The sequence below is a fragment of the Patiria miniata genome, unplaced genomic scaffold, assembly GCF_015706575.1.
Source record: "Patiria miniata isolate m_02_andy unplaced genomic scaffold, ASM1570657v1 HiC_scaffold_2, whole genome shotgun sequence".
NCBI classification, from domain to species: Eukaryota; Metazoa; Echinodermata; class Asteroidea; order Valvatida; family Asterinidae; genus Patiria; species Patiria miniata.
Window position 1 is genome coordinate 17,060,648 of NW_024037058.1, and position 26,914 is coordinate 17,087,561.

Below are 26,914 nucleotides of genomic sequence, written 5' to 3' on the forward strand. Positions count from 1 at the left end.
CATGGGGCCACTGTGAGCAGTAATTAGGCACACCTTTCTCCCTTTTACCACTTTGTACTGGGATTGCCAGTGGAAATTGCAAACTGAGTCTTAAAAGCAGTAGCACACAGCTCCCCAAACGGTTATAATTTTTAACTTTAATAGAAAAAAATGCATGTGCAAATAACGCCCAAACGTATCAAAGTTACTTGAGCCATTGCAGAAAATAAAACTCATCACTGCCGCAAATAGCCGAGTTAAGAATTATCGCTTGCAAATGTTGATGCCTGCAAAATCCATTGACTACGAACCCTCGGCATTCGAGTGGCATTTCTGGACCGATTCCAAATCATTCTTGAATTATTTTCAGCACATTCATGACTGCAAATCATGAACAGAATGCCAAGCTGATATTTCCAATGCATAAATTATATCCTTTCCCTAACAAGAACCTAGAGACGTCATAGGCCACATAATTTACTTCATTCCGCGCCCCTCTCAAACCCTTCAAAGTTCGGAGACTACGTACATCTCTGACATTTTTGGGGCTGGAGGATTCAAGTGAAAAGACCAGCCGCTTCTTGTACCCATCTGTGCAATATAAACAAGCACTGTTCACACTTCCAGTGACAGCCAGGAGTCATGCGTTGATGTGACATGATCTACAGTAGCCTAGAAAATATCTGATTTATTTTTTATCTGTGTAACATTTTCCCTATCAACGTGGCCCTGTAAATGCAAATGATATTTTTTTTGTGAGGACCTGAGAACAAAAGAGGACCACATAGTGCAGGTAGTGTAGGGCTGTCCATTTTCGAATAATTTAGCATTTGATTATTCGAAACTGCACTTGACCGAATATTTGAATATTCAATACTCTCCAATCAAGTTTTCTGCAGCTGCCTTCCTCACAGGTTGCATACAAAGCGTGCTGGTAAAAATTGGCATGCGGCGATGGGTATTATGGGCCACTGGAGTGTTTTGCAGTATTGTACACCCTTTCTTGTTCCGTAATTGTGGGGACTTACACTCGTCGCCGCAAGGTATTTGTGGGGACCGAAAAATGCTATGGGGACAGCAGAAAGTCCCCATAACTCGGTTCTAATTTGCCTAACAATAAAAAACTTCCCCATAACTCGGTGTATGCCTACCCTGTGTAACTGTCAAGGGATTTTACCCAGCTAAAAGAATAGGACCAATGAATAGGCATTAACCAAAAAGTTACTATCGACAAAAAAGTGGCATCTGATAATTAAAAAAAAAAAACTTTACAAATTTTTTTACAATAACATCACGTTGTGCACAGTATGCATGTTTTTTTTTCTTTTCAAATGTTCAAACCAGCAAAAAGCTATTCGAATATTTGATTAATGATTGAATCTTGGGTACATTCAGGACAGCCCTAAGAAAAAGAAAAAAAAAATTCTGCTTCCGATCACATGGCATTTGAAAATACAATGTAGGGTAGGTAGGTAGGGAAACAATTTGTTTTTTTTGCCAATCTTTTTTGTGTACGATCATATGGAGGCGTCTGTGGTTAGTCAAGGGTAAAAGGTACAAATTGATGGTTTTTGGTGTTTTTTCCTCAATTTTCGCATAAGAAATTATGGTAGGGGCTATCAGAATAGGGTAGGTAGGGAAATCAGAAGCAGAACTTTTTTTTTCTGAATTTTTGTGTGTGCGATCATATGGAGGCGTCTGCGTGTAGTCAAGGGTAAAAGGTAGAAATTGATGGTTTTTGGTGTTTTTTCCTCAATTTTCGCATAAGAAATTATGGTAGGGGCAGAAAAAAGCAGAACTTTTTTTTTTTTGGCCTAAGATAGTGAGACATTGTGTAGTCTTGCCCAGATCCACAAAAAGTTTACCCCATCTGAAAAAAAAACAGGTTTAGTGGAATTGTGGGGTTAGCGTCATGAAGAAGAACACTCAAGGAAATCATGATCCCAAATTCCGGTCGAAAGAGTGTTCAAAGTGCAAGTAAAATGAGTTTTTTCTCCGTAAGTTTTTCTTAACTACATGTACCGGTATTCTGAAAATTATGGTACATGAAAACAAAGGAATGCCTTATTGCCTTTACACAACGAACATGTATGTTACTTGTGCGTGCGTGGGGTATCGTAAGTTGTGTCCCAGTACCACACAAAGAATCACTACCAGACTTTTTGTGTAAAGTGCCACATAAAAACTTGTACTTTCTGAGTCACTGTGACAAGTAGCACATGTGTGCACGGGTTCCTGAGTCACACAGCAGGTTTATAATTTGCTTCTTTCCGCCAACCATACCGTACATCATACATGATACATCACAAATGAAAGAAAACTTATGGACAAGCCCATACCATAGTCATGAAAAAAAAATCTAAACAACACTGGGATGTTTAGTTGAAGAAAAAAAAACTGGATTCCTTTCAGCAGAAACCAGTTTTCCAAAGTAAGCCAAAGTGGGGTGAATAGGTGCATATTTTTCAAAGGGCGATGCAATCAAAAATTAATGTTTATAAAACCATTTGGTCAAAATGCCAAATCATTAGACTTCTATAAGATCTGTTAGTGAAACTTTCAAATAATTTCAAAGATCAGATAAGCGTTGTGATGTCTACACATTTTCTGCTTACAAACGCTTTTGTTTAGAATCAGTCATAACCAACCAATGATTGATCCTTGGCATTATCTAACTCATGAAATTCTGATTAAATTTGTTTATTGTCCAACGCTCTCCCAAATCGAGAACAGCAGAGTAAGTGTGTCTGTCAACAGTTTATGGACATTAGCACTTTTCTCTGGATCAGTTTGGCACTACCCAACCCCCTTTTTCTATTTACGTGACGAGAAACCTATGACCCATTCTTAATCCCAGCTAGGCTACCGATGAAAACACTACCAGATGAAAACACTACCAGATCGGTCACGATTATTGGGACATTTTAACTGTGGATTTTTTCTATGACTTCAGAGCAATTTGTGAGGCAGCTGGCAAATAACAACTAGATGTTTTCATACAAAACACACTCATGTCAATTCCAAAAGCTTTTCAGTTGATTTTTTGTTCGGGGTGTTGTTGATTCATGTATTGAGAATCAAGCATAACAGATGGTGATGTAGGTCACAAAGCGTAACCATGTAAACATAATATTTTTTGCATGCAGTGAAGTTGACATGTGTGTACAACTCAACATTCTCACTACTTGTTATTAATGTGCATGAAAAATATCTGTTGAGCTTAAGTGTCAATACCAAAGTGCCAAGTTGAAGATAGCAGGAATGATAAACACCTTTGGTTTTTTTATTAGGATTTCGAGTGCTTTTTACAATTTTATTTGAGCCAATAAATTGTTGACAATATAGGGACCCCTTTTGTGCATTCAGTGGGGAAAATATTTTCCAATGCGCCAGATTTTGAGGCCAGATTAAGTACTTAAAGCAATAAAGTCAAGGGTATCTACATGTACATGCACAACTGTTTTCGTGCCAAAAGTACCAGGTTAATGCTAACCTGTGCAGGTTCAGTGGCTTATGTATGTATTACACTTTGCCATTTTTTTTTCCGCGGCGGGTGTGAAACACGCCGTGGGCTTGAGCTGCTGTTGGTTGGTGGACAGTTTACTCGGCCATAAATTGTATTCATGCAACTTGAGTATTACAGCTTTGCATTCGAAGACCGGTTTTGAAAACACTGATGGGCATGTGTTTAATTTGCATATTTTTGCATTAGATCAAGCCCCATTCGGGTGCACGGACGTACAGTGCCGTATTAAAGCCGTCTTCACACATTACCCGGCTGCCGTGTGTTAATGTACATGTACCACTTGTTTAAACTGAAATGCCCGCACTTCATAACACATACAAGATATCATTTGTCCACCATACCCTGCTTTTGAAAACATTTCTGCATACATAAAAACTGTGACTTCTCTTAGTTAGTTTCAAAAGTGAGATTCTCACCTGCTGCAAATGTTTATAAATGGCACTATCCTCAATTGCAATCTTCTCGTCTTTCTGTGATTTTCTCTTTTTCACCGTACCATCTTCCAAATTCAATCGGTCCATCTTCGGCTGTCCAGCGCCTGGGATGATGAGACCGCCGGCCCCACTGTCACCAAGTATCCAATCCACTTTCAAAGTTCTCTCCAGAGTTCTGTCCGATTTGTCGCCGGATTGGATCAGCATCATGCTGTCCGACTGGTAGATGAGGTAGAGCGAGAAACTCGCGAGTCCTAGAGCCGAGAGGAGAAAGTTGGCGAGCCGCGAGCGACAGAGACGGCTCAGCTTGTAGCGCAGATATCTCATTCTCTCGGATCCTTCCGTCTCGACTGCCTAGCCTAGCCGATCTCTCTGCCAGTTGTTTATCAAACACAACTCCTCCACTTCGTCATTGCCAGAACATCAAGTTCCATTGACACGATTTGTTTTGCCTCGGGCACTGGTTTACGTTAAGCCAATTTTTTTTGGGGGGGGGGGGGCTGGCCTTGGCATTCGGCATCAAATCAATGGGAACACCCAAGTTGATGTCATTTTCTTCTCCAGGATTTTACTATACCATTGTACTCGAACCCTGTGAAAAGAAAGGAAAAAAAAGTCAGAAATACAGATGGCATAATGATGGACGGATTCAACTACGGCAGGGTAAGCCAAGAGCCTTCACCTTGTAATCGTGGTGCTTTATCACAACACTACAAATACACCAAACCAAACAATGTACATGTAGGCCTGCTGAATTATTACAGAAGGGGAGGCTGTACAAATATATTCTGTTGGAGTGCACTGTACTCTTGTCTTCTTTTTTTTTTACAACAATCTGTGACTTGGAAGTGGAGTGAAGATTGGGGTTGGTGAGTGAGGGAAAGGATTTGAAATAAATCACTGCTTTGTTTAAACAACTGCAACATCTTCAAGTCAACAGCAGAAATTGCAAGTACATTGTAACTGTGTAGTATGTATGCACGTCTCGATTAAATGTAGGTTTCCTTAGTCAGTCAGTACTAGCAGAACATTTCTAAAAGGGGGAACAAAAGGTGGGGGACGGGGGAAACAAATACCCTTCCCCAAGTGCTCCTCCTATTCTGCTGCCAGTTAGTGTTGTGCATTGGGTCAGCTTGACCAGGCCAAACCGACCCGAAATATTATAGATGGAAACCTAATCTAAAGTGAAACCAATCTGAACTCCCTAAAATTGTCCCGACTTGACCCACTCGACAAAAATTCAAGGAAAACCGACCGGAACCGACCCGAAACCGAACTGACCCAAAACACACCCGAAAATCTGGCTTGGGCAACTGTGTCCGCTTTTTGTGCCTAAACTGACCCGCGTCACGTGAAAATCGTCCTCTCTCAGTATAACTAAATCATACCATACTCACGGCACTCACAATGTGACCTTACTGGTGGGCCTGCATGTTATTGACTGTGCGTGACTTATAGACTGACCACATTTTGGTCGTACCAGGCACAGTGACTCTGCAATAAATATTGCACCTTGTGAATTTCCTAACTATTTCGTTTTTGTTTGGTTTATTTTGGTTTGTTTCGAGTTTTTCCCAAAGTGGCTTAACCAATGACCCGACCCGAAAATCTCAAACGCAAACCGAAACTGACCGGACCTGACAGAAATGACGGACAAACCGATCCGGCCCGAAGTCGGTTTTGGGTCGGGTTTGCACAATACTACTGCCAATGTGTTCAGAGTTAACTCCTGAACATGGCGAAAAAAAGTCCCTATGATACAATTAAATCCCTCTTTGAAATCTGTTACTGTTACTGTCATTTGAAGGCTCTACTGTTTTTTACTGAATGTATGCTAACAGAATTTTCAAATGACTGTGTACAAATTAACTCACAGCTTCATTTTAGAAGAATGCAACAAGAGTACGCTAATGGTGGAATGGTATTTGCATTGGGGAGATATGTAAATCAGGTTTTGCCCTTCACAAACCAACCTACCCCAGCAACCTCGGTGGTTGAGTGGTAATAAGACATATGCACTAGCAAGCAGGAGGTCATGGGTTCGAGTCCTACCCGAGTAAAGATTCTTTTCTCGCTAGCCCTTGGACAACACTGAGTATACAGTGCTTATAAAATATGTTGGTGAAGGACAGTAATCATGCTTGACTATGGCATTCTTACCCAAGTCACCAGAAACAGCTGAGAAAAAAAGACAAACTTGGTTTGCGAGGATCAAAACACGCCCAAGATGAGGGTGTACTTACCAGGTTGCAGAGAATTACAACAACAAAAAAGAAAGAAAAAAAAGAAGGTTTAATTATTTTAATTTGATTATTTCACATTGTAAAGGGAACTTCCCCTCCCTTAGCAAAATGAATGAAACAGGAACGACAATCCAGTTTGATGGATGACCTTGAGGAACTGAATCAATCTCGAGCCAAGAATTTTCACTGATGATAAGACCGGTGCATCTCCAGTTGGATAAATAATTATGATAAATCTTTTCCACTCCTTCAACGGCTTTTTGACATTCCTCTGGCCTGGCCGATAATCTAGTTATTGCCCATGAGGCATCGCTAATCCGGGTCTGTAAACATAGATGTAGCAAGGGGGAAATATTCCATTTCGATCAGCAGAAAAAAATAATCAATCAATCAAAATTCTGACAGCCTGATAAGCATTACCCATCAAGAATTGACATTTTGTGATGTGCAAAAATGTTGGCCCATCACTTACATATCTCCCCAAATTTCTATCAAGTGATGGGAGATGGATAAGGTACATGGACCATCTATTTTGTTCAAAAGTCTTGGATTAGTATCCTGCACACATGAATTATGGCTTTATTTCTATTTTTATTTCAGTGGGCAGACAGACTGCATGTGCTCTATGCCCACAAACTGTAGACTAACCCATCCTTCCCCTTCTCAAAAAAAAATGATAACGTTGCGATAATGCCTGAATATAGGTTTCTGCAACGTAACCATACAGATACAGATACAGAACATAATAATGTGTATGAAAAAAATTATAAACAACATATTGACCAGTATTAGTGCTCAAGGCACTACAACATTTAACAATTGTTGACTGCTGTGATGTGGGATATGCCATTTTAACACCTGAGGGGCGCATAGCACCCCGAGGGGGTTATAAACGGCATATCCCACATCACACCAGTCAACAATTGTTTTCTTATATTGTGCCAATAACTCAAAAAGGTAAATGCTTGTAACTTACTGTGTGAGAAATAAATTTAATCACTGCGATGTTACTTTTGATAACTGAAGGTTTTGATGTCCTGCCGGACATGAGACTGAGCATTTGACGTTGCAGGTCATTGCACAAAGCTGTCGCGCTGGCAGGTTCCACACGCGCACAATGCGCGCAACGAACACAGTGATTTCACCCTCAGTGTGCGATTGGCATTTTTATTCTCCAGACACGTGGCCGTCCCACACAAAGAAATTACAGTATCCAGGCACACGATATAACAACAGCATTTTCACTGCGCGCACAAAACATTCCAAAGACCACCTTATAACTTCCTGGAAAGTATGATACAGCATGATCGGCACAAAGCAGCTAAAATCAGTCACTATAATCACCTCTGCCCTCACAGGTACCCATTTACTCCTGGGTGGGGTGAAGCAATGAGTGACAAAGTGCCTGGTCCAAGGGTGGAGAGAAGCAATGAGTGACAAAGTGCCTGGCCCAAGGACACACACGTCTCACATACATGTAACTCTCCAGAACAATTAGGCATCTTTCCCTTTGTCACTAAAGCACACAAAGTCAAGGTCCGAGGACTGTTTTTCAACAAAAGAGTCTGTTTGTTGTCCCTTTGTCTGTCTGTCCTCTGGGTGTGTCCAATTCACGTACACACAGACACCACAAAGGATGCGCTGGACTCCAACCCACAACCAGCACAATTACCTAAATATCTAGAGTTTGATATTCCAGACAACAAGGCTGCAACATTCCACTTCATAATTCTGACGGTTACACCTCTATGTTCCGACACCCCTATGTTCCGACTGTACATATTCCTATTCCTAACCCTAACCTTAACCCTAACCCTAACCGGGAGTAACACAATCTAGGTTGTCGGAACATAGGGATGTCGGAACATAGAGCAGTCACCATTCTGACACCCCTTATAATTCTGAGCTTAACACCATAACTACAAACTACTTATAATTACGTGTACTCACCATGTGTGACTCATTAATACTCAGGCGGAAACCAATCTTCAAAACAGCACACACGCAAAAATGAAATCCAGTTGCCAATCTCAATGAGAGCTACCAAGCAAATCAAACACAATTTTCCACCACGCCAAACCGGCTTAATTAAACCTACCGCTCTCCGCAACTCCACTGATCCAATGCAATTTCACACCTATAGTTTCCGAACAACCCATCAAAACCACAACGATACGACCAGCACGGCCCTACTTTCAGCTAATGCAAATATGCATCCCTTTGGTACAATTACAGAATTTTTTTTTTTGGTTGTTTGCCTCGGGTGTTTGGCCGTGCCGGTCATTGCACTTACGGCTTTCAAACCCTGGCCACTGTGCCAAGTTCAATGCTATAGGCCTACCGTTAGATTCCTACCAGGCGTCCAATCGACAACTGCTGCGATCAATTTCTGGGCTAAAATAAATAACTCGGGGCTTTTGAATACAACTCTCCAAAGGGACCGGTTATAGCATTACCGGTGATTCAGATAATTATTATGTGGGCGGGAGAACAATTCTAACGACCAAAAGAGCAAGTGAAAAGCTCTTGGTTTGCTGTTAAAATAATATTAATTTGTGTCAATTTGTTCATACAAAATAATAATTTAAACTGGACAATTATTGACAGGTTTACTCTTTTTATAGCTGCAATGCTGAAAATGATAAATTCCACAAAATCATGCTGTTCAAATCAGGTATTTGTACTTTGTACCATCACGGTTATTCTACCAGCAGCCTGAACAAATGAAGCCAACAAACTCTATATTTGTATAAAAAGATACACTTTATAATACCTGATAGGTAACACAAATTTTGACGAGGGTGGGGGCTAAAGCACTATTAAGTAGTAAATGTTGTTGTTTTAATATGAGACACGTTTTTTTTTAACATGGACATAATATTGAACTTGGAGGGAGAGTCGCATTAGGTAGATCACGATCAAGCCTCCTATGCAAACATACATTCTGTGCAAAGTTGTCCTTTTAGTCAAAATCAATCAAGTGACGGTTTCTAACAGTCAAGAGCTCCCAGCCTACATAAAGCAGGATTGACTGGCTGTGACTGTTTATGTAACTTGAAACAGCTGTGCTTTAACTGTAGGTGATTGATAAGCTAACTGATCCACTTTCCTGCTTTTGTCAGTTGACTGAATTTGACCAGTCACAGTGCTTGCTTGAAATATGATCTGACTGTTAGTGACTTGCCTGTGTAAAAGGCATGGCAGGGAAGAGGATTGATTTTTTTTCAACTGTCTGTGACTATTCAGACAGGAGGAGGAAAATGTTGCTGTGCATTCATCTAGGAACTTACTGACAAATCCATAAAGCTATAAAACATAATGATTTGGTTGGCGAGGTTGGCGAACCAACCAACCGACCATTAGCTTGGTGGTTGAGTGGTAAAATGTCTGCACTAGCAAGCAGGAGGTTCTGGGTTCAAGTAAGCTTGTGAATTTCTTTCTAACAAGCCTTCCGACAACACTGTGGTAGGTTTTGAACCTGCCACCTCCGGAGTGCCTTACTTTTCTAATTTATTTGGAAAAATATAGGGTTTATAAAATACATCGCTGAAGGGCAAAACCTAATACTGAATTAAAATATAATGCGGTTGCACAATCAACACAAAATTCTAAAGTAAAGGAAAACATAATCTAGCTTGTTCACTGAGTAAAGATACACTTACCTTTACAGGTTGAAATGCATCGTAAATCCGCTCACAAACTTGGTGCTCCGAAACCCGACACACATGTTTAACTAATCACCAAGCATCATTCGAAAAATGTCTACTGTAAGGTCCATGTTACATGAGGTGATTTACTAGCAACTTGTTCCAGGCAATGTCCCAGAAGAAAATGTCGGGCAACTCTTATGCTTGTTAAATATTCTGAGAATTTTCTTGTACTGTTAGGAACAGAACTCGTTCTTCCCAGAAGTTACAGTAGCTTACAGTGCATTCCGTTATCTCCAAGTTGCCAGTTTGAAAATTGCCTCATGTGACTTGACCCTCGTGGCACCAAACGACAAACCTTTCTGAGCCGTGAAAGACTCCAGACGAGTCCCCAAAGACCTACCGGTACTATATAACATGCCTGGAGCAGTCACTGTATCCAAAGCACACACTGACATCAAAAACTGTAAGATACTGATTTCAGTTTTATTAGGAATTGGCTACAGTCATATTATACCAACGACCACTGGTACGTGTTGTACGTGTTATTCTGATTAGGAATTTCAACACCAGATTGTGTTCCACCTTGGGGCAACCAAACTATCACCTTGCCACTGGGGATAGAAATGAAATGTACCATTTGTTTACATGTAAGTGTAATGATGAAACTTTAGTGACCTCCGGGCATAAATTACTGATTCTATTAATCTGAGACTTTTTCTAAGAATGTTTTAATGGACTCTGCAAAATTCCACTCTCGGGAATAAAAATGCAAACAAGTTACTGTTGTTATTGATACTTTTAAGCCATTACTTCAAACAGCCCTGCCTGCTCATACAGGCTATTTGTGAGCAGACTGGCTCCCGGTCCGTACATTATCGATACTGATTGTGAGGCGGGAACCAGCCTACCCCACGAGAATGGAATTCTTGTCTGGCTGCCAATAATTCAAAATTGTGAAGTAATAATTCAATAAAAAAAGAATTTGATAGCCGATTTTTTTCGGTCGATGTTTCATTCAAAAGTGAATAACTTTTGTATTGCTTGAAAAACAGCAATTTAGAAAAGGATATTATTCGGGACGAAACTCAAAAATAGCATGGGGACATGGGTGTCCAACCCCCCCCCCCCCCTCTCCCCCAACCGATTGGCGGCCATGTGCCCGTGCTATTTTTGAATTTTCTTTTCTCAATTGCCATATTTTTAGCAACTTTTTTAAGTGGGGGGGGGGGGGGGGAGATATCATATCGTTTGTCCCCCCCCCCCACTTTTTTTGTCCCCGAATAAAAAGTGTAGCCTACATTTGATTCTATAGCTGAGAATAGCTGATTCAATTACGCCAAACTCATAAATGATGTTTAAATGATGATCCTTTGCTACAAAAAAAATTGGTGAAAGTGGTAAGAAATTGCCTCAGATCGCACCACAGAGCTGGAATCCACAATTTTCCCACGCCGTTAGGGTTTTGCTCTTGCATTGACGCCCAGAAGACATTGACGCCCATGCACAGGGAGCACAACTTTGGAGAATTGAACATACACACATGTACATGTAAGGTACCAAACATGTATAAATTACCATAATGCGTGTACGTGGACAAATCCAAAGACATGGGTACATAACATAAGAAATCAATTTCATTTCATATTGCTGAGTGCTTATGGCTTCAGGGAAAGCGTGAGTAATTTCCAAATGAGGCAGACAGCTTACAATTTAATGAAATTTCAAAATCAAATACGGAGAAAGCTTTTCATCAGTTGCAAGATACAAGTACCGGTGCATGTACTTCAGTGTTAATATTAACACAGAACAAATTGAATACGGAAAAGGAGATTGGTGTTAGTGATGGGAATACTATCCGGATTATTTAAAATCCGGTTTACGTTCCACTATTCGGTAGGATTTTGAAAACTGGATATTCCAAACCAACCTTAAATAATTTATGCCTTCATTTGGTGACACAGAAAAAAATGGAACATCCCCCTATTTGCTCCAAGTTCCCTGATTGTAACTGCATTCACTAGCTAGTGGTCTTCTTGGTTGCCTGTCCATTTGACTGATCAGAGAGTTCCCACCCATTTTTATCGCCATAACAGCCCTGGAGGGCATAACATGTGGCACCTCACTTGTCACTTTTTGTTGAGCTAAATGTGAACTTTCGGTGAAATCGGATAACCTTTATTCGGTTTCAAAAAAAAACTAGGATAACCGGATTCTGAAATCTCCGATTGTTCCCACCATTAATTGGTGTGCATCATCAATATCAGTTGTTACAATTAATCTTATTTTCTGAATTTCAGCGCTTTGTACTTAGATATCCGAGTTTCAACTTCATTCATCTAATAATCACTTCATCTTTTTTTCTGTTTCTTTTTTTTAATTATAAACCAGAAGCAATGAGAACAAAGTATATTTATGTACAATGTATGTAATTGGTAATTGCCTTAGGGTCAGTAAAAGTGAACAATATTTAATGACATTCATAGGTTCATGGCGAAATACTGTATGCCATTACACCCCAAAGAAACTCACTTTGCTCTGAAATTCGTGTCAATTTTGAACCCAACTTTAAGCAAAAAAAACCCCCTGTTTTAAAATGATCAAAACTTGCAACCTTTCCTGCACATTATGAATAAATTTGAAGAACTCCTAAAAAAAGGAACAACAGGAAGTCAGGAAATTGAATCAAAATATACCCATGTAGGGCCTACCAGTGTTCGCTGGTTTTTCCTTAGGACTTTTATTGATTGGTACTATATTAATACTCTGAACCTGATATGCCAAAGGCAAAATCTTCACATCAATATTTGCGCACTTACACATACATGTACGAATGTCACCGTCCAGCACACATCTATCAGAGCACTCAGAAATTAGATCTTGTGTAAGAAGGTATAGGAGGGAAGTGTGAACTAAATATGTCTGTCAAAAACAATTTTTCTTATTTTTGTACATTCTTAAAGGTGTGCTCTTCAATACATTAATTTTTTTTATAATGACATTTTAAGTTTTATTTTTACAAACAGATATTTTTTTCTCTGTTTTGGATGTCTGCAACTCTCTTAAAACAAAAGCCTTTATATTGGGTTTATTTTGCGCAAAAAGATATCTTTGTTGTGAGTAGACTGGTTTCGGTGCCTAAATGATTGATTATTATAGGGATGCCCAGGCAGGAATTACCAGTCTATTCTGCAAACTTTACTGAGTTGTTGTTCAGCTGCAAATAATTCAAAATTTAATGAAATTATTCTAAATGTTGGTCAATTTTTGGTAGTCCCTGTACAATTAAGGCACTTGTTGTCGGTGCCGTCGCCAGCCCCAAGCATCGGGAGGGGCCATAGTATCAACTAGGGGGACCCACTACCATAAAAAATACTAAAAATGGTCTGCTTTGTGTTCCATGTAACCTTATTTTCAACTTTCATTTTGTCCTTTTATATAAAGGGTAATTTGGTGTCTTTTGGGTTTTTTTATGCTAATGCAAATTTGCATCTTCATGAGCAAAAGCGTGATTTCATTTCAGGCAGAAACCTCAATATTACAGCTACATGTATTTCAGCACCATAATTTGCCAAAATGTTATGCTGTTGTAAATTTTCTTTTCTTCAGTGATCATCACTGCTGTTTCAGTACTTGACAGCTATAGGGCTAATGACCAGCTAGTCTTCTCACAAATGTTTTCAATGAGCAAGTTTTGGGCTCACAATTTTAATAAAAAACCCCTAAACTGAACAGTGTCGATCTTGCTGAAATGACATCACAGCAACTGCGCCCTAGGTTGTCAGGAAAAGCAAGGACAAATTTCAACATTTAAAGAAGTGCACTTTTCAATAAGATTAACTAAAACAGGGTGTCCAGGCATGTACGCGTAATTCTGATGCGAAAATCACTTTTTAAGAAAATTGCATTGAAAGTTCCTATGCATATTGTGAATCCATACTTGTGAATCTATATATTGTGAATCTATACATTATACAAATTTTTAATTTGTCATACAGATAAATCATAATTTTTGGAACTTGTGTTAATTTCCGATGGAAATGTTTAAATTTCATTAAAATAGAGTCAGTTTTCTGCATATGCCCTTTTGCTGAGAACGTTTTGGTATTTACGCATTCGCGCGTAAGGGCGTACACGCATATGCCCTTCTGCAAGGCACACGACAAATTCATGTCTTGAGCCCTTTAAGATGTTACTCCAATACATCTATATATTTGGATACAACCTGTCAGTCTGTGAGTTGACCCATGGTGATCTGTGTATTTCTTGCCATCTGTCATCTGAACCCAGTGGGACGTATCACAATATTTTACAAATATTGTTTGGCCAGATTTCATAACACTGACAAAACAACAAGGGAGAATGGTTGTAAGATACAGCTCGCAATGGAATGATTAATGTTTCTTGGGGGCGAAATGTTGTCGGTCGGGCAGGTAAACTAATCTAGAAGAAGGAGTTCTGTGGATGTAACGGAATACATCTGGAACTTGGGGGGGGGGGGAAACAGAACACTGCAATCCAAACTGAAATGTAATCTGCTACATAAAGAACTCAATCAATACTACTGAAACAACATAATGTGACAGCATCATATTCATTGTTAATCACAGCAATGAAAGATGATAAACATCTTGTCAGATTTACTTCTTTTATTTCATTTAACAGGCATGAAACTGGGAAGTTACCAAAAAAGAGAAAATCCCAAACTTCACAAGACTTTATAAAATGTATTTTTATATTTATTTAATGACATAAGTGTGAGGCGAAAAACAAGGAAATCAGCTGATCCGAGAACAAATTGCATGCCTGTTTCAAAGAAAGAAAAGTGAACATTTCTGTAAAATTGATACCAACACTAGTACTTCATTCTGTCCACTGTTTATTCTGTGGAATTTTCAGAAGATTACACTGACAGTTAAAGGAAATAACAGGTATATTTGGAAAACAACAAAGAAAGGTTTTGTAAATCTTCCAATGTATCATCTAAGGTGGTTTTAAAGAAGAATTGTATGAGTTGTATAACAATTACAAAAAAAAAATCATCTTCATTGAAGGAAGAAGCTTTTAAGTGTTCACATGCTCAAATGCACCACTTGATTTGAGCAATACATCAACAAACAAAACATCAGTCAAGTATCTAAACTTGCTTGACTTAAACTGTTTTAGCAATTTAAAATTAAAACAAAAGAAGACATGTCAAAGTGCATGCATTGTCCTATGTCCTCCTACCACAATCCACGGCCAACTTAATGGTAGGATTAATGCTCAGATAAGTGAACGATACTGCCAACTATTCAAGAGGTCTTAAAGTAACTGCAATTTGCAAATTACAAGTAATCTACAGTACTTTTGGTTTTTTTGGCTTGCCTTTCTTAGGATTGCCTTTCTATTGCAAGTCCTGTATAGCAGATAAAACTGTTCAATTTAAACAATCTTTTGGACCGGTAACAATCATCCTTTAAACAAAGTGAGAGCAAAATGGTTCAATAAACCTCCTCTTAAAAGTACAGTACCTCAAAACTTTGATTATTTAAATTTTAAAGAACTTAACATGTACTTACAGTATGTCTGGGTGTAGGTGCCCAATCAACAGCACACAAAGCTCTGCAACTGTGGACTTTTCCAAGATGGCGGTTGTCGATGATGAAAATTAAGATCCCACCCTGTTTTCCGCTTGTGCTGGGTGTACAAATCCCCGACGCTTGTCTGAGCGAGCCCAACATACTGCACAGCAGAACGGCGTTCACTAACGCGCACCCAGTCTGGGTGCAGAGTCAACAGGAAGACGAAATTTGGGACGGACCAATCGCGGGGCTCCCTCGCGTTGCATCACGGAGTCTGGCGAGGAAAGAGAATATTATACCTCATTTGTGGCTTCAGGAAATCATGGCAGACCCCATAGAGTTACATGTACATGTAGGCACTGCGTGTGCGTAAAGGAGTAGTGTGTAGAACGCATCAGTACTGCGCCCAATGTTTAGACCACGAAAGGAAATAATTGATAGTGGAGGATATATATCTCTTTCTTTGGAGTTGTAATTGGATAACGGAACAATAGGCGTGCCATCAGCTGATAACGTTAAGGTAAGGAAGTCGATCATTTTGGGTTACTTTTGGAATACTTTTAAGACCCAGTTTATAGCTTTTCTTGTGATAAGTTTAGAGGTCGTTAATGTGTACAAAGAATGCTGAGTACAAAATATCTTGAGTTAAATCCTAGCACACGTTACAATTTACAGTCTTCCAAACACTATCCAGGTTCTTTCTTCAAAGTTTAAAATCTCTAAAACTCTTGCTTATTTCTTGTTTAACTTCAAAACACTTTTACCCTCGGTACTAGAATGTGTTTATGAGTTGCAGAATGAAATGTCCAAGTTACACTAAATGCTCATAAATGTGTTCCCTAAAAAGTAGAGATTAGGAAAAATGTTTTCATAGGGGTCGCGGGGGGGGGGGGGGGGGGGGGGATGTCAGACATGAGACATTTTCCGTTTCACCAATTTGTTTGAACAAAAACAGCAGTGCTGGGTCAACCTGTTTTTAACTGTAAGTGCATTCTATGTTAGTGATAGGATATACCTTATGTTTAGCAGGTATACATCTCAGAGGTGTTCTGTTATTTAAGGGTGCGTTCAATTGACTCGGGTAAAGGCAGACGGGTTAGATTTACTGCTTTTCAGTCTCAAAAATGTTGGACTGGAAACGTAGCCTCAATTTGAACTCAATAAGTAATTACCAGACTTCGAATAAAGTAAATTTTTAAGTCCACTTGAGATTTCCGCTGTCCGGCTGCCATATTTGTCCATTTCTTGGAATGACCAACACATGCATGTGACGTATTTCCACCACTGACTCTGCTCCATGTATGAGCAGTGTCTGTGGTGGCTGACCCGGCTGAGCCCTGAGAATGATGTCAGAGCTTATCGAATGGCACGGGGCGTAACCGCATTGACCCAGGTGAGCTAAACAAACGCGCCTATATTTACTAGAGATGAATGCACAAAAGATTGACTAAGTACCCATTCAAGGAACACAAGACCATTACTGCCCTCTAACTCCACAGTCAACACACAAGGTCTATATGACACTTTGTAATTGACAGCTCAAAATTGATTGCGCTTGCTCATATTTTTTTCTCCAAGCAATTTTTTTGGGTCTACTTTCACTCTCTGGGGAAAGTACATATAACCTGCAGTTCTTTGAATCTTTTACTGCTTTTACTGATCTTCGTTCATTACCATTAAATGTTGGGGCACTAAGTTTGCTTAAATTTTACTGTAAGTTTACTTAAATTTTTACTGTAAAAGGGTAAACAGGAAAGATGGCTTTCTCTTTTATTATTTTTTTGCTTGAGTGTGATGTCTCACTTAATGCAAGCGGGTTTGGGGCGACTGAGAGGTTGAGGCGAATGGATGACCGATTGATTAAAACCATTTGGCGTGAGGGATTCCTGGCCTGATGGGTTGTTTGGATAGCTCTTGTCCTGTCCTGCCGAACCACTCTTGGCCTATATCAATCCCTTAGACCAGGCTTAGGTTGTTTATGGTTGCGTGGGCATATATTTGGGAGACAAGAAAAGAGAGATGTTTCTCTTTCCAAATGGTGTAAAAAAAAAAAAAACCGAGGAGCCTTTTATTTTGAGTTCATTTGTGGTTTTTACACAATTCTTTTGTTTATTAATTTCCTATACTGTCAGAGTTATTTATGCATTATACTAGCCTAGCTAATATATTTCAAACAATAAGAATCCACAACAAAGCCAACTTTATTACAAATGTTTCCCACAGAATAAAAAGGTCACGTCTGTTTCATTTTTATACATAAATGTGAAAGTAAATTGTAAACTATACGAAGGAAGCGTGACAGGTTTATTAAAAATCGTCAAAGTTAAGTCCAAATTAAGTGAAACATACAAATGCCTGTTTTGCCATTGAGTAACAGAAAAAAAAAATGTGACAAACAATCTGTAACTAAAAAAGTCACTTTTCCAGTGTCGGCAAGACCGTAAACACTTCCTTTTTTTATTAAAAGTGACATTGCATTTATGGAAAAAAAAACTTCAAATTGTTACCACCGTAAGATGCCAAGACCATTAATCTTCAAAGTGAAGAAAAACAAGAAGAGTTGAAGAAGTCAGTGTAACAACCAAAGTATTTTCATTTTCTCTGAAGAGGGAGTCAAAATCTCTACTTCACAAGCAGCAGCGTTAAACCTTTTACAAGTGGCGTGGTACATGTAAATAGAATGACGAATTGCTATCGCAGACAGAATACCGCGCACCGTGCCGTCGTCCTGTTTTTTTTCTTCTCTGCATTTGGAGCAACCAGTTTATCACTGCCAAAACTGCGCACTTCTTTACCACTCACAATCGAACCACGTCAACATACATCCAGATACATACGTGTACTTCAATGTTCATCTCGACATGTCGCTGGAACTTTTCAGGTTTTAGCTATTGCATTTGGCGATACATGTACTTGTACTTTAGCCCCTATAGGCTATAGAAGCTTTTGTGGTTTAGAGCATCTCAAGCGACAGAATCGGCAGTCTTTTCGCCAGTGATGGTTAGGGGACAACTGTGAACGCATCCGTTGAAAGCTTCTGCTCACATATGGCTTCTGAAATGTTGTCCAGACTATTTTTTTACTGTCACTCTCAGATTTTCAGGAAAATCTGAATGGACAAGACGTTCCATGCTGCTCACTGACTGGTTTTTGGCCAAGACACCAAACCAAATCAAGCCCAAAGACCTACTCTGATGCCAAAATTATTTTTTCAGGAGGAAAACTTGATAGATGAGATGGATGGTAAAAGAAATATACATTAGGTACAATCCTGTGCAGGAAATACCTAGTGTGAGTGAAGGAAGCGAATGCACCTTGCCTAACAAACTTTCCGCGACAGAGAGGGGTCATACTGCACTGACCGCATCTTCCTTCTGAAGAGAGTCCTGGAAGGATTTGGGTTGAAAATGGCCACAACAGTTGCAATGAATTGCACAAATTGTACGTGGAGCACTGCCGGAGTTGGGGCAGCCTCCTCCGACTGCATTCTGTGGGGAGAGGTTTTCCACATCGTGTTCTGCTTCCTGGTGATCAGCTTTGGGTTACCAGGGAACAGCCTCATCCTGGGTGTGTACTGGACCAAGCAGCGCAAGACCAGCACCCATATCCTGATCATGGGGTTAGCCTCGTCGGATCTCTTCACGTGCTTGTTTCTGCTCCACGAGGTGGTCTCCAGTTGTCTGATCGTGGCACCGGGGGAGTGGGAGACCGCACTACTGATTCTCAAGTCTTGCAAGATGGTTGCGGTGTCAGTGTCGACTGGTATCACTGCCGCAATCGCCGTCGATCGTTACGACTGCGTCTGCCGTTGCAACCGCCGTTTGCTGACCCCCCACACGGCCAAAGTCGGCATTCTGCTCTCCTTCATACTCAGCATGTTGCTTCAGATCATTTACATCCTGCACGTAGTGGATCCGACGCAGAGTCGGATGAAGCTTATCACTCTTGCGGCCCAGTTTGTCATGTTTGTCGTCGTAGCCACATTAATCGTTGTGTGTTACTTCAAAGTCTTTTCTGCCGTGAGGCGGCACGTCAAAGTCAGCGTGCATGCGTGGCAGTGTCGCGGGATCAAATCGGATAATCTGCAATCGAACCCTGTCCCTAACATCTCAGAGTGGCAGGAAACGGCTGTAGCGACGGTCAACAGTGTTTGCATGCTTGTCCCACCACCACAGATGAACACGAACACTCCAAGTCAATCCACAAAACAAGGGACAAAAACAGCTTTTCTTGCACCGACAACCTCTACGCATTCAAGAAAATTCAAGGCAGCTATACATGCTATACAGCGTCAGCAGACTGATACCTCTGTGAACGCAGACAGGAACATTCAAATGAACCAGCCTGAGACAGCTCCAGTTTGCCAGAGAAGTACGGGTACCAGACATCCAGTTTGCAGAGCCCAGACTGTGCAGGGACGAACCACGTTAATGCTTTTCCTTACCAGCGTCACCTTCCTGTTGTCATGGATACCGTATTGGTCTTTCGTTGGTCTGAGTGTGGTTAATATCATTGGGTCAAACGCCTCGCCGGAAGTGACGTACACTTTTGACAAAATGGTTATTCTCTTGTACTTCAACAACGCCATCAATCCACTCCTTTATGGACTGGCAAACAGGCGGTTTCGCAAGGACTGTAAAGTCATCCTCAAGAAATGCTTCAGGCATTAAGCTTGTTAGATTTATTGTCATTATCTAAAGTTAGGAAGTGTTAAACTGATCAATGTTTTTAAAGTCTTAGCTTCAGTACAACTGGCTCAGTATAATTTTACTTATCATCAAATTCTTTCTAAGCAAATTCTAGAGCTTCACTGGACTTCCTCCAAATTAGGACTGCAAGATTATGATTATTTTTTCGATCGATTTATTGTTCCCTTTTTGATTATGGTTTCGATTGTCAAACGGCCAATTTTTGTTTCTGGAAAATGCAGGTTGAGAAAGATGCGATGATTTAAAAACGATATCGCCTACACATATTTATCTCCAATTGTTTGAAAACTTTTTTGGGGGGGGGGGGATGTCGTGTGGAGAGAGCTCAACACAAAACGAGCTCATGTCTACTCATAAGCTGTTACTCATCAATTAAGACCAGACAGTTAAAGGCCACTCAAGAAAGCTTAGGTTTTAAAGGGGCTGTCACAAGGATTTAAAGGGACTTTCGCTTTCAAATTTTTGGGGTTTTTTTTTTGGGGGGGGAGAGCTCAGCGTTGTACAAATGTAGTTGGATTAGTCCTTTTATGAGTCCAGTAAGAGTATTCTAAAGTGCGTAAAAGGCAGGAATTTCAATTTTAGGAAAGTTCTATATTTCAAGCTTAGAAAATAAGGATAAGTAGGAATTACATGCATAAGCCTGAAAAATATGACAGTCAGGTCTGAGTTATCAGGCATTTTTCTTGACTACTGCATTTCACAACAAAATGTTTCATTTGTAAAGGCAGCTTTTGCGGTAACTTTACACACAGCCACATATTTCTGTTACATTGTATTTCCATCTGTACAACTGCACTTCAACTATTTTCTTTTTATTGTGCTGCTTCTGCTAACATTACACACGTGACACTATACACGTATTCTCTTAATTTTTTTTATTCAACACAAACTATTAAACCACCCTCAGACCGACCTGCGATTTGCTTGGGCGGAACCATCAGCATCAAGCAGGAAAAGTAATGCTCAGGTGACGAAAGTGAGAAATTGTGTGATTCTCGTGGAACAAGCGGCATACCGACACAAAAATCGCAACCATGCTCATGTCACCCACAACGCAATGACCATTCCGTGGCTTAAACGTGTTCACTGTTGATTTTTGTTTAGCGCCGACTGATATTGTCGCATTTACACTCGGGTCACAAAATAAGGCAAATGAAATGTTCCTGATGGTCCTATAGCTCAGGCACAGCCTGATCCTGAAAAGTCAGTCGCCGACAATTCTGTGTCATTGAAAGGTCAACCTGAGGACGTGGCTTAACACGCACAATCTTCCAAGAAAAAAAATGGAAAATTGGAACTTCATTCTGAACGTAAAAAATAAATGTGTATATTTTAGCACTTGCAAGAAGCTGTCTACTAACTGTAGGGCCTACACTAAATGCTCACATTATAAATGTGCAATGTATGAACAAATAATTAACTAACCTCGAGAAAACCTTAAAGCACTGGGTTTCTCACTTTATTAATTGGTGCACGGATTTTTTTTTCAAATTCAGTCTCACAGCTGAGTCTCTAGTCTTCACACTTCAAAATCAGTTCATTTACTTTTCACTGACATTTAAAGAACGGCGCACTTATTTGAGCTCTTACATGCAATGTACATTAGGACGGAGGGGACGGTCATTTTGTTTGGGTATATAATGTCAGATCCTGTGAAACCATCATTGGTCTAGTAAATTTCTGGAGCTACACACACCAAGAATATTAAATAGCTCAGTGGATTAAAATTCAAGCCAAATGTAACAGGATCTACGAGATGAGTCACACTTGGACAAAATCTCAAGAGTTATACACGCACGGATGTGCACATTTTAAAATCAAGAAACTTGCATAGGGCTGTCAATTTTCAAACTGCGTTTGACCGAATATTCGGATATATTCAAAACTTGCACGAAGAGCACGGCAGTAAAAATTTACGTGTGGAGATCGATATGGGTCGCTGGAGTGTTTTGCAGTATTATTTTGTTCTGTCAATGGCTTTAACCTAAGAGGATTGGAACAATGAACCGCCGTTGAAAAAAACGTGGCACCTGACAATAAAGCACCTCAACTTACGATAAAAAATCACAGTCTTGTGTGTATGTGCATATTTTTTTGTTTTCAAATGTTCAAACTGGCAAAAAGCTATTTGAATATTCGGTATATTCAGGACAGCCCCAAACTTTCATCTTGATGTGTAAACACCTACATGTATGGCTCCCCCCCCCCCAAAAAAAAACCTGGCAAGAAATGGTTATAATTTATTAAATATCAAGATAAAACTTGCTTTTTGCTAATTCTAGCTATGTTTAAATCACTAAGATTGGAACATCATCCATATGACTCATGAAAAAAAGCCTGTCGCATAAGGGAGAGAGTTTTAACTAACTTATATATGGTTAAAGATATTTTCATAACATTTGCTTTTGCTGTAATTTTCAGAAATGGGCGGATTTGGGGATTAGTATTTTACAGCAAATATTGTTACACTGACCTGTTTAAAAATTTTCTTCATTGATGCTGGAAAAACCAAGAACAAAATAATACTGTTCTTGTAGTTTGGTAACCTGACCCTGTAATTCAGACGAAACAAAGCAATTTATAGATGTTGGGGAATTGTCAGGTCAGGGACCCCGACTATTAAACTGGCTTGCGGATGTGTAACCGATTACAAACAAAGTGTGGACTTACTAAATTTGGTAAATTGGGGCAGTATTTGAAAAACATCGTGTTTTTTTTCCAAAGATGGTCGACCAACCATCGTTGGAAATTAAGACAAAAATTCCTCTTTTTATTAAAAATGACAGTACACCAGGTGCCATGATTTCACAGACTGTCATTCACGTATTTCATAATAATTTGGCATAGTTTTGTTTTTGATGTTTGCAAATGTTGTACATACCCTTTAAAACACTTTCAGTTCAGATGCATTTTACTGCCGCAGACGGCTGCTAATCCAATATTTACGTTGATTAATGACAGTCCATTTCACTTTTAGGAACCACTCGCCCGTGAATAACAGGCAGCCAGCCACCATACGAGTGAAAGCACTTTACAATACCTAACACCACTTTACCCTGCCATAAAAATGCACGCTTGAAATCACCTGACAAAATACGGACAGAATCTGATTGAATTTGACGCCATCCAGTGCTTTTGTCCATAATTCTCAGAGAAAAAAGTTGTACAAAAAAAGGGACGGCAAAGCGTGTAAAAGGGATAACAGTATTGACTCACAGCTTTGCATTTAACTGGGTCTGCTAGGGCCTATACATAGAAACACCTTCACAAGCTGGGCAAATACATGCAACATGGAGTAGGTGTTTTGAGAAGACCTTTCAACGCTAAATCTAAAATTCTAATCCTTATGAGGGTTAGTCAAGAATTAAGGATTTTTTTTCCTCGCTGCAGTGAGACTTCTGTCGCTATTTGTCAATTCACTGTAATCTAATTGGGATATGTTCACAGTAATTTCCTGTTTTTTGACTGATTGCCTTCAAGGGTAGTGACAGAATGTTTATCAGCATTCTGTTAAAAAAAACCCAAAAACAAGTAGCAGTAGTAGAGAGACTGCAAGTAAAAAGGAGAATATAATAATTCGCTCATTACACAAAGAACTTTTTTTTTTTTTAAAGAAACACAAACTTGAAAGTTACTACCTCCACACACTAAAAAAGTTGAACCTAAGATTTTTATCAATTGATTACAATTGTTTCCTTAACTCTTTTGGAGTTGAGGCAACCAGGCTGAACCCCACTCCTAGCTCACTTTCATTATTTTTTTTTGGAAAGTATTCTGCCCGAATCCTTTAAATCAATCAATGAGCAGAAAGCAATGTCACATACTTTGCATTTTAGTTTTTAAGAAGCACCAAGCCAGTGGTTTGACTTTTGTAAATCCTCAAAATCCTCAAAATTAATTGTGAAGAAACAGAGAGAGTTAGGGTTAATTCAAAAAATTTATAACCAAGATATTGGAAAAAAAGTTTGCTGAATTTGTAGAGAGCAAATTGTGTCCAAATGTTTCCCTAATTTTTAGTAAACTTATGGCAGATATAACGAGAAAAAAAAGTTTCCAAAAAATTGTCCAAATTCTACATGGGGAATTAAAAGGACTTCCAGTGAAAATATTGTTTTTTTTTGGTTTTTTTTACAGTGGCCAACAAAAGTTTGATTGTTGGCAAGCAAGCAAGCTGAATATGATCTATTTATTAGAACAAAACTTGGACTTTTTTTCAGTGCTCAGACCAAAAGATCTTTCAGAAGTTCTGTGCTTAAAGACATTTGCTTTTGGTGTAACTTTCCGAAATGAATGGATTTGGGGGTTAGTATTTTATAGCAAATATTGTTACACTGACCTGTTTAAAGTTTTGTAGTCTGGTTCCCCGACCCTACCTCAGATGAAACAGAGCAATTTATAGACGCACGGGAATCGTCAGGTCATGGAACCAGACAAGCTGGCTTGCACCTGCTCATGGACGTGTGACCGATTGCAAACAAAATGTGGTAAATTAGGGCAGTATTTGAAAAAAGTCAGTTTTGTCCGACGATGGTCAGCTGGCCATCGTTGGAAATTGATAAAACAACATTCTCGAAAATGACAGCACACTAGGTGCCATAATCTCACAGGATGATTGGGAATTATTATTCACTTACAGCCAAGCAAGGCATTTCTTAGTAATTTGGTAGTTTTGTTTTTTGATGTTTGCAAATGATGTATAGTACTATAGTACCTTTCAGTTACTTTATCAGTTGTAAGATCCTACAGGCCGTAGTAGGGTTAGGGTGTTGAAAACTGAGACGTGGAGCGAAGTTACAAATCAAGGAAAATTTGATCACTTGACAGATATTTACAGACGATTAAAACTATGATGGGTTACATATTTGAAGGATGAATTATTGAATAGCAGTTTTTGTTGTTTCAATTAAGTATCAATGAATGTACGACGTGTACTCATAAAGATCTAAGATGCAAGCAGTCTGCAGCAACACAGAACTGTTTTCTAGAAATCAAAAACTCCAATTTCTTTCACTTTAAGATTCTGCTAATCAACTAAAACTAAAATTTCATTTATGGGCAATTCTTTGGTAACGGAATTACGGAATTTTGTCACTTTGTCAAGGATTATTCTTTCCCAAGAAAATATGTTCAATGCTAGGCAACTAATCTAAACATGGAAAGGGAGCCAAGACCCAGTAGAATTGATTGACCGCTAAAAAAACAAAAATCCCACAAGATTACCCTTTTAGGGGCGGAGCTTAATATCGGTAACGGAATTACGGACGGAGGACAAGCATATTTGAGTTCTCGCATAAATTAATAAAACTCTCTGAAGTTTTGAAATTTTAAAATTGGACACTACCTGTTATTTGTAGAGTTCAGGGGTGTTGTTAACTACGATGCAGAACAAAGTTGAAAAAATAATCACTCTTTTCATAATTTGCATTTTAATCACGGTAACGGAATTACGCCTGGGCGGTAACGGAATTACGCCATAGGTTTACATGTAATAGGTAAATGCAATACATTAACATTGAATTCAACATAAACTCATCACAATACAAATTTTAGAAGTATATAAAATGCCACAAGGGGAAAGCTCAGTGAAAATAAGCAGATCAAAATGTAAATGTAGGCCTAAACATGTCTGGGCTTCATTTTTTAGGTCAAAGGTCAAGGTCAAATGAAAGCAGTCTGGTGATGGCTGCATTGCCTGTTAGCAATGTATATATTTTTTTTTTACGAAAATCAAATTTTACTATGAACAATTGTATCGTATTTCACTAGTTTATCGTGGAAAATACAATAAAACTGTACTGGTTGGCATCTCTGAGCAAGGGAAGATGTTAAGTTATGCCAAGTAGAAGTACAAGTACAGTCTGGTACTCAACTTTCATATACTTCTTGTGGAATATATTTTCTCTGGGTACCCGACAACGGCTTTGGCAACATATTTAAAGGGAATGTACATCATTGGCTTTTGCTGTAATTTTCAGAAATGAACTATTTGAGGGGTGAGTATAATAGATCAAATATCGTTACACTGACATGTTTGAAGTTTTGCGTTCGAAAATGCTGGAAAACCAAGAAAAACAAAACTGTTCAAGTAGTCTGGTTCCTTGACTCCACTAAAGATAAAATGGATCAATTTATAGATGCTGGAAAAGTGGAAGGTAAGGGAACCAGACTAGCTGGCCTGCACCCATTCATGAACATGTAACAAATAGGTGAAGCAAACAAAATTTGGACTGGAAAGAGTATAAAGTTGAAGCAGTAGTTGAAAAATAGTTAGGATTTTCCAACGGTGGTCGGCCGACCACCGTTGGAAATGTATACAAAAATATCATTTTTTTGAAAATTACTTCACACCAGGTGCCATAATTTTACAGGATGCTTAAGACTGTCATTTACCAACATCCTACAGTGTAGTAAGGTATTTCGTAAAAACTTGGTAGTTTTATTTTCTGATGTTTGCAAATGTTGAATATATTCCCTTTAAGCATCCAAACAACTATTAGCATTTTTTAAATAGTAAAAAAGAAAAAGTAAAAGTAAAAAATATCAATGGAACACCTGATTATTTTTAATTGTATAATAGCAAATTAAAGAGGGAAATGATTTAACAAGTAATTTAGTATTTAAAGTTATTGTCCAAGGTTTACATGCAAATCTCCTATTTAATATGTCATGTACATAATCTGGGGGAAGTGTGCATACTTTGTGCATGCGTAATTCCGTTACCGTAATTCCGTTACCGTTTCGTAATTCCGTTACCACTTGGAAAAATGCCAAGAAATTACTATTTTAAAGTTTTTATTTTTCATTTATGTTTA

At 39.1% G+C, this 26,914-nt stretch overlaps 2 protein-coding genes across 2 annotated transcripts in view; one reads left to right on the forward strand and one right to left on the reverse strand.

Annotated features, from left to right (window-relative positions):
- The window catches only part of LOC119726704 (cadherin-like and PC-esterase domain-containing protein 1), a 49,412-nt gene that overhangs the window by 20,017 nt on the left and 2,481 nt on the right, over positions 1 to 26,914 (reverse strand). Inside the window, exons 2-3 of the mRNA XM_038198504.1 lie at positions 15,391 to 15,667; positions 3,922 to 4,531 (exon numbers count right to left, since the gene is read on the reverse strand). Of these exons, the coding sequence (XP_038054432.1) occupies positions 3,922 to 4,266 (345 nt within the window). The 5' untranslated portion in view covers positions 4,267 to 4,531; positions 15,391 to 15,667. The remainder of the gene's footprint in view (positions 1 to 3,921; positions 4,532 to 15,390; positions 15,668 to 26,914) is intronic.
- Positions 18,801 to 20,063, forward strand: LOC119726412 (G-protein coupled receptor 84-like). The gene has a single exon (XM_038198067.1). It carries the CDS (start codon positions 18,801 to 18,803, stop codon positions 20,061 to 20,063), a length of 1,263 nt encoding a protein of 420 aa, XP_038053995.1.